At 41.6% G+C, this 12,864-nt stretch overlaps 1 protein-coding gene across 1 annotated transcript in view; it reads left to right on the plus strand.

Annotated features, from left to right (window-relative positions):
• Positions 1-12,864, plus strand: part of LOC135198618 (V-type proton ATPase subunit G-like) — a 65,827-nt gene that overhangs the window by 42,327 nt on the left and 10,636 nt on the right. The window contains exon 2 of the mRNA XM_064226370.1: positions 2,978-3,078. Coding sequence (XP_064082440.1) covers positions 2,978-3,078 — 101 coding nt within the window. The remainder of the gene's footprint in view (positions 1-2,977; positions 3,079-12,864) is intronic.

Consider the following 12,864-nt stretch of genomic DNA (forward strand, 5'->3'; position numbering starts at 1 on the left):
ACCTTCAAACATACAGCACCAACAATAATTCAAACAGCTTCAAGAACCACAAAATAACTGACTATCAATAATACTGCTACCAAAATGCTCTGACTAACACCGGCTCTGCTCCCAGACTCGCTCACTTCCCCCGACGCTCGTAACTGACTACAACATCAAGGAACCACACCACCACCACTCAACTCAAAACTCAACAACTCGTCTACAACCGAACAGAACTCACAAGCACAACAAACTCAACAACAAGAGGCACTACAACCTTCAAACATACAGCACCAACAATAATTAAAACAACAGCTTCAAGAACCACAAAATAACTGACTATCAATAATACTGCTACCAAAATACTCTGACTAACACCAGCTCTGCTCCCAGACTCGCTCACTTCCCCCAACGCTCATAACTGGCACTTGCCACTGATATACATGGCGAGAGCCACAACAGATATGTTTATGACCACCATTAAACCACTCCCATTTATTCCTCCACCAATTCTCTCTCTCTCTCTCTCTCTCTCTCTCTCTCTCTCTCTCTCTCTCTCTCTCTCTCTCTCTCTCTCTCTCTTTTTCACGCAACCCTTGGAGACATTTCCAAATATAAACTACCATTATCACTTCTTTATAGTATCATGAAGCCACAGTTTTAGGAGTTGTTTCAGATGTGGAGAAGAAATGTACTCAGGATCTCCCGGCTCAGTCTTCCAAAAGACGGAGAAATCCTCCAGCAATGGTTGCGAGACAACCGCTCCCCTCAAAGGCCAGTCCTTTCAGGCCAGACAGAGATCCCTTGCAAAATCAAGAGGAAGTACTAGGAACTTGTCTAAATCCATCAAAAAACGTCTTCGAGTGGCTCCTCTAGAAAGTGAGGATGCTGTTCGCCACACGAGTATACGAACTAGACGAAGTAACTTCTCTTATAAGAAAGGGAGCAGTAGAACTCGTTCAAGATAGTTACTCTCCGGGATTTTACAATCCTCCCTTTGTAGTCCCCAAGTCATCAGGGGGCTGGAGGCCTGTCCTGGATGTCAGCTCCTTGAATGTCTTCATTGCAAAGACGAAGTTCAAGATAGAAACAAACCAAACAATCCTGTTGTCCAGTGAGAAACCTGTCTTCCTCTACCATCAAGGGCTATATGTCCATGTTAGCATCGGTGTTCTGCCACAGACGTTTGGACTTGTCTTCCAACCCAGACATCTCTGATGTCATTAGATTGTTTGATACTTCTTTATCTTAAAGATTCTCCCATGGTGCCTTGGAATCTGGATATTGTGTTAAGGTGGTTGTCTGGGCCTTGTTTTGAACCTATGTATGAACTTAGTCCGAAGGACTTGACTAGAAAAACTCTCATCCTAGTGTCCTTAATGACTGTTAAAGGGTCAGTGAGTCATGCACTTGATAAGTAAATGGGCTTTTCCAAAGGGAATGCTATTTGTTCATATTCCTTGGGGTTTCTAGCCAAGAACGAGTCTCCCTCTAACCCCTGCCCTCGCTCTTTTTCAATCCCTAGTTTGACAGAAGTCCTGGGTAATGATGACGAGGAAAAGACTTTGTGCCCAGTGAGGTCCTTAAAGTACTACCTTCACAGAACTAAGACATTCATGGAGATTTTGGCAATCTTTGGTGTTCTGTATAAAACCCTCCAGACTTAAGAGACGTCATCCAAGAAGCACATTCTTCAGTTAAAGAAGATGCTCTCCCAGTCTGCAAGGCTAAAGCTCATGAAATTAGCTGTAGCCACATCTCTGGCTTTTAAGAGAAATTTATCTGTTACTTCTATTATTAATTCTACATTTTGGAAATGCAAATCCGTGTTTGCATCACAGTGCCTCCATGAGATTGAAACGGTGTATGAAGACTGCAGTACCCTGGGTCCATTTCTTGCAGCAGATGTGGTATTGGAAAAAGAAGTGTAGGAAGCAACCCTTCCTAAAATATTTTTTTCTCCTTGACACAAGGAGTGAGGTTTTATGGGAAGCCTGAAGGTATGAAGTACCTGGAGTACCCCTCAGTCCTTTGATAGGGTAGTGGTGGTTATTTTATTATTTTGGTTATAGGTAGCAATCTTTTCTGGTGATATGTTGGTTCTGAGACCTGGGCAGGGGCAATTACTTTTGATCCTTTGTTAGCCATTGGAATTGTCCTTTGCTACAAAGGTCCCACTATGTAATAGCCACTACGAGGCTTTACCACCATGCCATTACATGATAAGATGAGTGGCAACCAGAGGCAGTATTTTTCCTGCTACAACACTCTTATCAGGTAAGGAATCAAAAAACATTTTAACTAATGTTGGCAAAGTTTTTCTATTCTTGGTCTGTATTTTTATGAATCTGAAGTAGAATTATCCATGCTTCCCTCCTTCCCGCAATGTGGGGATCAGCTATATAATTACTGAGGAGGTTGTATAATTAAAAATGACATTTTTATGATAAAGTTTTAATTATACTTACCCAGTAATTATATACTCGGAGCCCACCCTCCGTCCCCTAGCATTGATTCCTGTTAATGAGCTTAAACAAACTGATCTCTTTACTGTGTTGTTCCTCTCTCTTGCCCCAAAAGTGGGCAGGGCACTGTTACCTAACCAAGGTAAATAGATAGATAGCGCAACCCACGAATTTTGGGATTTTAACTGCTGGCAAGTGAAACTCTTAGCTATATAATTACTGGGTAAGTATAATTAAAACTTTATTTTATCATAAAAATGTCATATTTTTTATGAAATTGATAAAAAAAAAATAGGAATTTGTGGATATTTCTCATAGAAAAATACCACCAATAGGTGAAATCCCCACAAATAATGGGGGGATATGTTCCAGAGAGAAATTCCCACATGCGCGAGTCCGCGAATCCAGAGAACGTAAATACAGGGACCCACTGTAGTACAGTATACTGGTATACTAAATATTAATGTACAGTATTTGTTTTGATAATTCATATAGAAGATAAAATATTCACTTGTCACTTTATATTTCAGGTAAAGCTCGTCGTCTGAAACAGGCAAAGGATGAAGCACAGTCAGAAATTGAAAAATTTAGACAAGAACGAGAGCGACAGTTCAAAGAGTATGAAGCAAAGGTACATATTACTTTCCTGTTGTTTTAAGTTGGACTGTGCTATGTGGGAAAGACAAACTTAGTTTTATTTGTTTTTGCTGTGCCAGCCCCCCCCTTTTTTTTTTTATAATTTATGTCCTTTTTGACATTTAATTTAAAGCAATAACTCAGTTACTATTTCTTTTGTGTTTGCTTTTATCTACATACGTACTTTAAACCTATGCTTGTGAAGCTTAAGTTACTGTTTAATACTGTATCTGCAGTTTCTTTTGCTCCTTTCAGTGTTTTATTTTGATAGCTAACCATTTGGTAGTTATGTACATTAATTTTGTACAGTAGATTTTATGGTACAAGAAGTGCTGTATAAATTTAAGGAACCCCTGTAAAAGGCCAAGATTTTTCTTTGAGCTTTTAAGTAGAACATTGGATCCCAACATAAATTAATCTATATATTGTTAATGATGGTATGCATGCACTGAATTTTTTATCAAAAGACTTAAGACTTTCTTGTAGTTTTCTCAAATGTACATGAAATTTATTTTTTAATTATGAGATTTACCCAGTAATTATATAGCTAAGAGTTTCACACGCCCAGCAGGTAAATTTTGAGATTTGAGGGTCGTGGTAATTTTCTGTTTTGTTTTGGCTAGGTAACAATGCCCCACCCACTTCTGGGGAAAGAGAGGAACCACTCGACAAAGACCTCAGTTTGCTTGTGCCGGTTGATGGCTATAGACTGGTTGTCTGCTGCAGTTAATTCTGGAATTTTTAACTTTTCCTTTTGTTTACACTGCAATTGGTGAAGTATTTTTCATTGTGTTGGCCGATTCGCCTTATGATGCACATACTTTGTGTTTGGCTTGCCATGGACAATTATGTTCTTTGGATTTAAGAAGTAATGAGAGTTTTGACTGGGATGAAAGAACTTGGAGGAACTTAAGTCTCTTTTTAAGAAAATTAGATAGAGGTAGAAAGAGAGAGGCTTCAGCTAGAGCTAATTCAAAATTAGCTAGTCAGAGATCGTCGGATTTTAAATTTAATGAACGTGTTAATGTTATTTCTCTAGCCCCATTTCCCAGTTCTCTTGCCATACTACCTTTTTAAGTTTCAGGCTTCCACACTAATGATCCCAATACTATGGTCAGCCTCAAAGAAAAGCTTGAAAAGTGCTTTTTGATGTTAGTGCTGATGATAGAGCAGCTTGGTTCATTAGTGGAAGTCCTGATGGACAAAGCTAAAAGTAATACTGGTGCGGTGTTAGTAGAAGATGTGGCTGTTTGTTACATCAGCTCTCCTAGGCAAAGGTCACTGGCATACTCTGCAGGCTAATGGCTATAGACTGGTTGTTGGCCGCAGTTAATTCTGGAATTTTTTAAGTTTCCTTTTGTTTACACTGCAATTGGTGAAGTATTTTTCATTGCATTGGCCGATTCAGTGACATCTAGTTAGTATTAGGTTCTTGTTATTTAGAAAACTTGATAGTTATTGACTTCTTTTACCAACTTGGCTCTGTTTGCGACATGTCGAACTCTGTTTCTAACAAAAAGTATTGCACGAAAGGATGTACAGTGGTCCCCTTGTATTCATGGGGGATGTGTACCAGACCCCCCCACGAATATTTCAAATTCGCAAATAGTTGGGACCCTAATAAAAATGCTGAAAACAGCCTATTTTGTTTGTTAAAACTCAAGAAAAACCCACTAAAAATGTTTATACATGGTTTTTGAAAAATTTTATCACAAAATGCATTCTATGATGAAATTAATATAAAAAAACAGGAATTTCTGGGTATTTCTCATAGAAAAATGCTGCGAATAGGCAAATCTTCTGTGAATAATTCCCAAGAGAAATCTGCGAATGCGTGAATCCAAGAATCTGGAGAACGCAAATACTGGGGGTCCACTGTGATACTAGGTTGACCAAAGAGTCTTATGATGCACAGACTTTGTGTTTGGCTTGCTGTGGACAAGTATGTTCTTTGGATTTAAGATGTAATGAGTATGTTGATTGGGATGAGAGAACTTATTTTAAGAAAATTAGATAGAGATAGAAAGAGAAAGGTTTCATCTAGAGCTAATTCAAAATCACTTAGTCAGGGATAGTCAGATTTTAATTCGGAATAGCGTGTTCCTGTTATTTTTCTAGCCCCATTTCCCAGATCTCTTGCTGTACTACTTTCTCAAGTTTCAAGCTACCACCTTTCAGGCTCCCAAACTTCCAATCCCAACACTATGACCAGCCTCAAAAAAAGCTTGAAAAGTGCTTTTTGCTGTTAGTGCAGTTGATAGAGCAGCTTGGTTCATTAGTGAAAGTCCTGATGGACAAAGCTAAAAGTAATATTAATAAACATTACCTTAATATAATTTATCTAGCCCTAAATCCCCCAAAACCCCACCAAAATTGACCACATTGGCAACCCTGTTACCTCCTATTCTGTCCACCAGTTGGCAACACTGCCGTTGACAGTTACAAAACCTTCCTGGAAAATCAGTAGTTAACGAGCGCCTGTGCTGTTTACATCACGGCTGCTCTTTATAAATTTTCTAAACCTTTTTGTGCTTTTAAAGCTCTCATTAATTGTTAATGCGACTTTATGTTAATTTCCACTCACGTATTAATCCAAGAAATAGTGAATTAACTTTTATTTCTATTGTGGTATTTATTTTATATTACAAACTTCTGAGCGACTCGGAATTACGTGACCTGTCCAACAGTCCAATGGATTGCCAAGATAATTCGATGCTTCCTTCTGCCTGCAACATCAGGAATTGCCTGGCTTGTGGGACAAGGATGAGTAGCAGGGAGTATGAACCCCATGACTTTTGTAGCTCTTGTCGTGGACAGGTTTGTGACATGACTTCTCGTTGAGACTTATGTAAGCCTTGGTCTGATGAAGACATGACGACTTATATGAAACATCAAAGAATCTTGCAGCGTAAAAGATTGATTAAGGAGAAAAAGAAATCGGTAGCTAGATCTGTATCTAGTGATTTCCTTGACGTGTGCGCCCTTGGTTCTAGCTCTTCGGTTTCGGTATCATGTGATTCAGATTCCGAATTAATTGATGCTTTGCCACCTGTACAACCGTTAAATAGTGAAGTAATTTCTGATGTTGATTCAAAGTTTTTGGCGATGGAAACCAGTTGGAAACAGAAATTTGAAAAATTACAGCTTAGTTTAGATAAGAGACATTTCAGCCAATTTTAGCAAGCTGTCAGAGAATTTTGAAGAAGCTTTTACTAGAATGTCTAACACACTTTTAGATTCATTTTCAGCTCCTCGTCAGGTACCTGTCGACAGCACCATGGGTAATGGTGCGACAGATACCCCGGCTTGTGAACCCTGTCGTGGCGAAGACCTACAGGGGATCTGGGCCGGGCAGGTGCCTGACGATTCTTTACCCAATGTGTTCCCTGTTAGTCCCGTAACAGTGCCAAAGGGCGCTTATTTAGGAGAAGGGGGAGGGATATTAGTGTTAGACCTAAGATAGCTAGTCGTCAGGATCTTACTTCAGGGGAAGTTTCTCAGTTAGGATCTGACAGTGATGATGATGATGTGGATTTGTGTGATATTGATGTTTCCTTGAACAGTGGTCATGATGTCGAGTTCAAGAAACTTTTTTATTTAATTTTGAGTTTTCTTCCTCAGGCGAGGCCTAAAGAGCAGAAGCAGCCTCTGCCTCGTTGTATTACAGAAGGGATTTTTCTTGAAAGTCCTTCCCGGTCGCAAGAATTTTTACATTTTCCCTTTGCTCAGAGGTTTGCGAGAGTGAGGGTGGACGTCGCCGCTAAACTTTCAAGTGTGATTGGGGAAGGGAAGAGGAAGCTCTCTTCTCTTCTATGACACTGGAGAGGTGTTTATCAGGTGGCGGATGATACTTCATGCTCTCGACCCCCCAAACCAAATCCTGATTTTGTCCGACTTTCGGGTCAACCTTTACTTTCCAAGGCTTCGGTCTCTGTCTCAATCGAAGACTTTATTGCCATGGAGTCTGTTATGAGCTCCTTACAAGAAGCTCAATCCTTCAATATGTGGGTCCTCGGACGTATTTTAATGTATATCAAGGACTCCGGGTTTGTTCCTCCCGATGCTCCTATTTTTGAGAAATTCTGCTCGTCTATTTCAATCGCTTCTGTACATCAGAACAAGCTTGCCGCTTCAATGCAGGCCTTTCTTGTTTCTCTAAGGCGTAACCTGTATTTGTCGCAGTTACCCCCCTCTGTATGGGAGATTCAGAGAAACCGTTTATTGTCCTCTTCTCCTTTTGGCAATTCCCTAATTGATATGTTGCTCTCTGAGGTTTTAAAGGAACATCAAGGTGATGCCTCTTCCCAAGCTCACTGGGCCTTATCAAGAGCTTTTTCCTCTGGTCTTCCTCCTGTTCCTTCAAGGAGTAAGCATAAGTTTAGTGCCAGATCCATACCTTCTGCTCCAGCCCAACAACCTCCTTCTGACTCATTTTTCCAGAGTACATTTCAGGTTTCTGGTGCCTCAGCTTCCTCCTCTGGTGTTCACCCTTTGAAATGTGGGAGAGGTTCTTGGCGAGGTTCTAGGGCAGAGGAAGAGCTCAGCCTCCAGGAGGACCTCCTTCTTCCTTGTCTCTGCGTAAGAATTTTCGGAAGTAGGAGTCATTACCTCGCCCGGAGACTGCAGTAGGAGCTTGTCTCTCTCGCCATTGGTCAGCTTGGCAGGAGAGAGCAGTGGATGCTTGAGTAGTGGAGGTCCTGAAGGTAGGTTACGAGATCCCTTTTGTTTCTTGACCTCCACTTTACAATCGTCCTCTCGAGTTCAGCAGTTATTCCCCTCACTCAATCAGGGGTCAAGCCTTGGAGAATGAGCTTTCGGCCCTTTTGGAGAAGGATGCCTTAGAGCGAGCTCCTCCTTCTCCCAGGTTTTACTCACGGGTGTTTGTAGTTCTCAAGGCCTCGGGTACCTGGCGCCCCATCATAGATCTTTCGGTCTTGAACAAGTTCATTCTAAAGTCCAAGTTCCGGATGGAGACGGTTCAGACTGTTCTTTCATCCGTCAGGATGGGGGACTGGATGATTTCCATCGATCTGCAGGATGCTTATCTGCAAATCCCCTTCCATCCGAAGAGCAGACCTTTCCTTCAGTTTTTCACGGACTCGGGAGTTTTCCAGTTCAAGACCCTTTGTTTCGGCCTCACCACTGCTCCACAGGTCTTTTCTCGGGTGATGGCTCCTTTGTTTCGGCCTCACCACTGCTCCACAGGTCTTTTCTCGGGTGATGGCTCCTGTTTTGGCAATTCTGCATCAGTTAAATGTAAGGATGCTTCAGTATCTGGACGATTGGCTAGTCCAGGCCGAATCTCTAGAGAAATGTCTCCGGTCGAGGGAGTTAGTTTTGTCTCTTTGTGTCGAGTTGGGCATTCGTGTCAACTTCAACAAGTCCAGTCTGATCCCTTGCCAGATCATGACTTATCTGGGGATTGTTTTGAATTCCCAGAATTTGAGGGCTTCTCCCGCTCAGAAACGGATAGACAAGCTTCTAAGTATGGTCAAAGAATTTTTGTCCTCCGTAATGCAGCCAGTTTCTCTTTAGAGGACTCTCCTGGGCCATTTGTCATCCCTCATCCAACTGGTTCCCGGAGGTCATCTCAGAATGAGATCCCTTCAGTTGACACTTCGCCAGTCATGGGATTTCGTGTCCAAGGACACGATAGTCACCTCCTCTCCACAATGTCGGAAGGATCTTCGTAGGTGGATGCAAGTTCACCCCTCAAGTCAGGGACGTCTCTTCTCTCAGTTCCGCCGGACCTAATGTTTTGGTCAGACGCCTCGGATCAAGGTTGGGGCGTGCACCTGGGCTCCGAAGCCTCTTCGGACCTTCAGAGGAAGAGAGGATCATGTCAATAAATTGGAGGGAACTAAGGGCAGTGTATCTAGGTCTTCTTTCATTTCTGGATCAACTGTTGAAGTGGGTTGTCGCGATCTTCGTCGACAGCACCACAGCACTCTCATACTTAAGAAACCAAGGTGGCACACAGTCGAACCTTCTCACTCAAGAAGCCCGATCAATCCTGTGTTGGGCAGAAGTCGGGGATTACGTTGGTCCCTCAGTTTATCCTGGGCCATCACAATGTCTTAGCAGACGCCTTGTCGAGACCGAACGAAGAATTGGCCTGTCACAGTCGATCTGTTTGCCACCCCACTGAATTTTCGGTGCCAGATGTTCTTCGCCCCGTACCAGACTCCTCAGAGTGCCAGGACAGATGCTCTTTTGCAGGACTGGGAGGGCCTTCAAGCTTATGCATTTCCTCCATTCGCTCTGGTGAGGTCAGTCCTCAACAAAGTGAGGGCAACCAATCATCAGGATCTCGCCTTGATCGCCCCCTTCTGGCCACAGAAGTGGTTTCCTGACCTACTGGAAGCACTGGTGGAGCCCCCCATTCGTCTGACAGAGAGACCAGATCTTCTCAAACAACCCCATTTTCATCGGTTCCATCAGAGGCTCCACATGCTTCATCTTCATGCCTGGAGACTGTCAGGAGATTCTCCAAGCACGAAGGGTTCTCCTCCAGAGTGGCGTGACAGTTGGCTCTTGCCAGACGGCAATCAACCAGAGTAAATTATCAGGCTAAATGGTTGGTTTACAGATGTTGATGTAAGTCTCAAAGACATTCAATTTCTAGACCTTCCTTACCGAAAGTAGCGGAGTTTTTAGTTCATTTACATCATGACAGGGCCCTGTCACCTTTGTGCATTAAGGGTTATAGGTCGATGCTTTCCTGTGTTTTTAAGGCGAGGCTACCTGAAATCTCTTCATCTTATGTCATTAGAGATTTAATTCGATCCTTTTCCCTATCTCGACCCAGTCCGCAGTGTTCTCCTCCGACATGGGACGTTAATAAAGTCCTTCAAGTCTTAAGGTTCCCTCTGTTTGAGCCTCTGAATACGGACAATTTTAGGGACCTCTCTTCTAAGACACTCTTCCTTGTCTCGCTGGCTACAGCCAAGAGAGTGGGTGAACTGCAAGCACACACTTTTATGGTTGCCAGATCTGGACAAGACATGATTTTGTCATACCTTCCCGAATTTGTCGCAAAGACTGAGTCGTCTGATAATGCCATTCCCAGGTCTTTCATTCTGAAGTCGCTGGTCGACTTTGTCGGTAATTTAAATGAAGAATTACAGTGGTCCCCCCGTATTCGCGGGGGATGCGTACCAGACCCCCCCGTGAATAGTTAGAACCAGCGAATGTTTGGAACCCCTATAAAAATGCTAAAAACAGCCTATTTTGTTAGTTAAAACTCAAGAAAAATCCACTAAAAATTTTCCTACATGGTTTTTTTAATAGTTTTATCACAAAAAGTGCATTTTATGATGAAATTCATAAAAAGACCAGGAATTTGTGGATATTTATCATAGAAAAATACCGCGAATTTTCCGCGAATAATGCAGGGAAACGTTCCCGAGAGAAATCCGCAAATGTGTGAGTCCGCGAATCTGGAGAACGCGAATACGGGGGGGTCCACTGTAGTTCTTTGCACATGCTATTTACGCCGCACGAAGGACATTCAGGGTCGTCCCCATCATTTGTTTGTTTCACCCCGAAATGTCAAGAGACCTATATCAAAGAATGGTGTATCCTTTTTTCTCAGAAATCTTATTGTTAAAACTGGTGGTTCAGCTGCCTGTGAAGGCCAGACGCCAAGAGCACACAGTATTAGAGCAGTTGCTACATCAGTAGCTTTTATGAAGAAAGTCTCAGTTGCCAAGGTGCTTGAGGCAGTGACTTGGCGTTCTAATTCTGCTTTTGCCTCTCTTTACTTGAGGGATATTTCTCTAGTTCTAGGCGACCTTCGTTCTTTGGGCCCATTGGTGATGGCAGGACAGGTCGTCAGACAGGAGAATTAGGTAGTCATCCGGTTTTACGTTTGGTTGCTACCTGTATATTATTTTTATTGAACCAAACAAAAACTTCTTTCAGTTTTCTTCTGAAGATTGAAAAAGAAACCCACAAAATTACTTTGTAACTTGTTTACAAAGAGTGTGGAGTAAAACTAAATGTAAATACTTAGAAGTAAACAAGTTACAAAGTGATTTTGTGGGTTTATTTTTTTCTCTTTTTTCATTATTTTTATTATTTTTTTTTATATATATTTTTTGTATTTTGTTTTTGCATTATAACTTCTGGCAGTTTTTGGTTTAGTTATAATGGGAATTAGGGAGTTTGGTATTTAGGTGTTGATGACAAGGACTGGCTGCTTGACAACTCATGCTGCTTCCATTGTCAGTCTGACATGGGACTAGCCACTGGGTTGTTGGCACTGGCGACTACACTTCTCCCAAAGTCGATGCCGACCTAGGACTAGCCACTGGTTCGCTTGTCCTGACTACTCATGCTTCTTCCATTGTCCTTCTGGACAGGGAGTTAGTCGATGGATTGTCTGCTGTCCTCTGGCGACTCGTTCACCATCTACTTTTTGTCTCTCCTATTTTCTCGGAGTCAGACACTCGTGCGAGATCTGGCGACATTTAGTAGCCCTGAGTTTCTTGTTGACGAAGTCAGTTGCCTTGATACACCCTCTAATGATCGTTTAACATGAGACCAGGTTGGACTGTCAGGCACTCGTCCTTCGGGACTGAGTCGCCTTTTTGCTCCGCGCTCCTTTCTCTTGGCACCAAAAAGCTCGAGTCAGGAGTTGCTCATGAGCCGATATTGCTGCTGGCGACGTTGGGTTGTGTTGATACACCCCCAATGTTTGCTTAGCTTTGAATCGCCCAGGCACTCATCATTCAGGGAAAGAGTTGTCAATTCCCGCTCCTCTCTCTTAGCACCAGACATTCGTGAGAGAGCAGGTGTCGTTGTAGTGCTTGATAAAGTCATCAGGGTGCAGCCTTGCTGTCCTTGATTCGTCTGACTGGTCACCTGACTTTAGTACAGACGGACTGACTATGCACTTTCTCCTTGTCCTTTACTACCACAGTTCAGCAGCATTATGGTAGGAGACTTTTGAGTTCTTAGTATCTTAGACCTTGGGTTGAGTTTTTAACTGCCTATGATATATATTTCTTTGATTGTTTTATATCCTATTCTGCCCGAAAGGGAAATTGTACTCGGATTCCCTCCTCCTTTTCAATGTGGTTAATTGGGCTTGATAAATTATATTAAGGTAATGTTATTAATATGGAATTTTTATTATAAAATTAATATTAATAATACTTACCTGTCTAGTCCCACCCATCCTACCCCACAATCTGCTTATCACAACTGATTTTCAAGGGAAGGTTTTGTAACTGTCAATGGCAGTGTTGCCAACTGGCAGACAGAATAGGAGGTAACAGGGTTGCCAATGTGGTAAATTTTGGTGTGGTTTTTGGGGATTTAGGGCTAGATAAATTATACAGGTAAGTATCATTAATATAATTCTATAATAAAAATTCCATATTGTTCACAGATTTACCTGTATTTTGCATACACCATGAAGATAGTAGCTGGAAAATTGGTAACAATTCTTTCTGAACTATTTGATTGGAATTAAATGCTACTAAAATAAAAAATATAATCTTTTTAGTCTCAATAATATGATTATTTTCTAAATGAAGGATTATCAGTGGCATCTCATTTCTTGGTGTTACTTGTTATTTTATTGTAGAAACGTTTTTGTAAAGAATAAAAAATTGGATTTCTTCAAACAAACTAGAAGTAATGGAAAGATAAAATACTGCTTTTGAACTACCTTACTTGGAACTAGATAAAGTTACGGTATATTCAAATTCAAAATCTCGTGTATCGTAAAAGTGTAGTAATTATTTTTTTACCCTTTCAATGAATTTTTGTTACT

This window comes from Macrobrachium nipponense, chromosome 22 (genome assembly GCF_015104395.2).
Source record: "Macrobrachium nipponense isolate FS-2020 chromosome 22, ASM1510439v2, whole genome shotgun sequence".
Classification (NCBI taxonomy): domain Eukaryota; kingdom Metazoa; phylum Arthropoda; class Malacostraca; order Decapoda; family Palaemonidae; genus Macrobrachium; species Macrobrachium nipponense.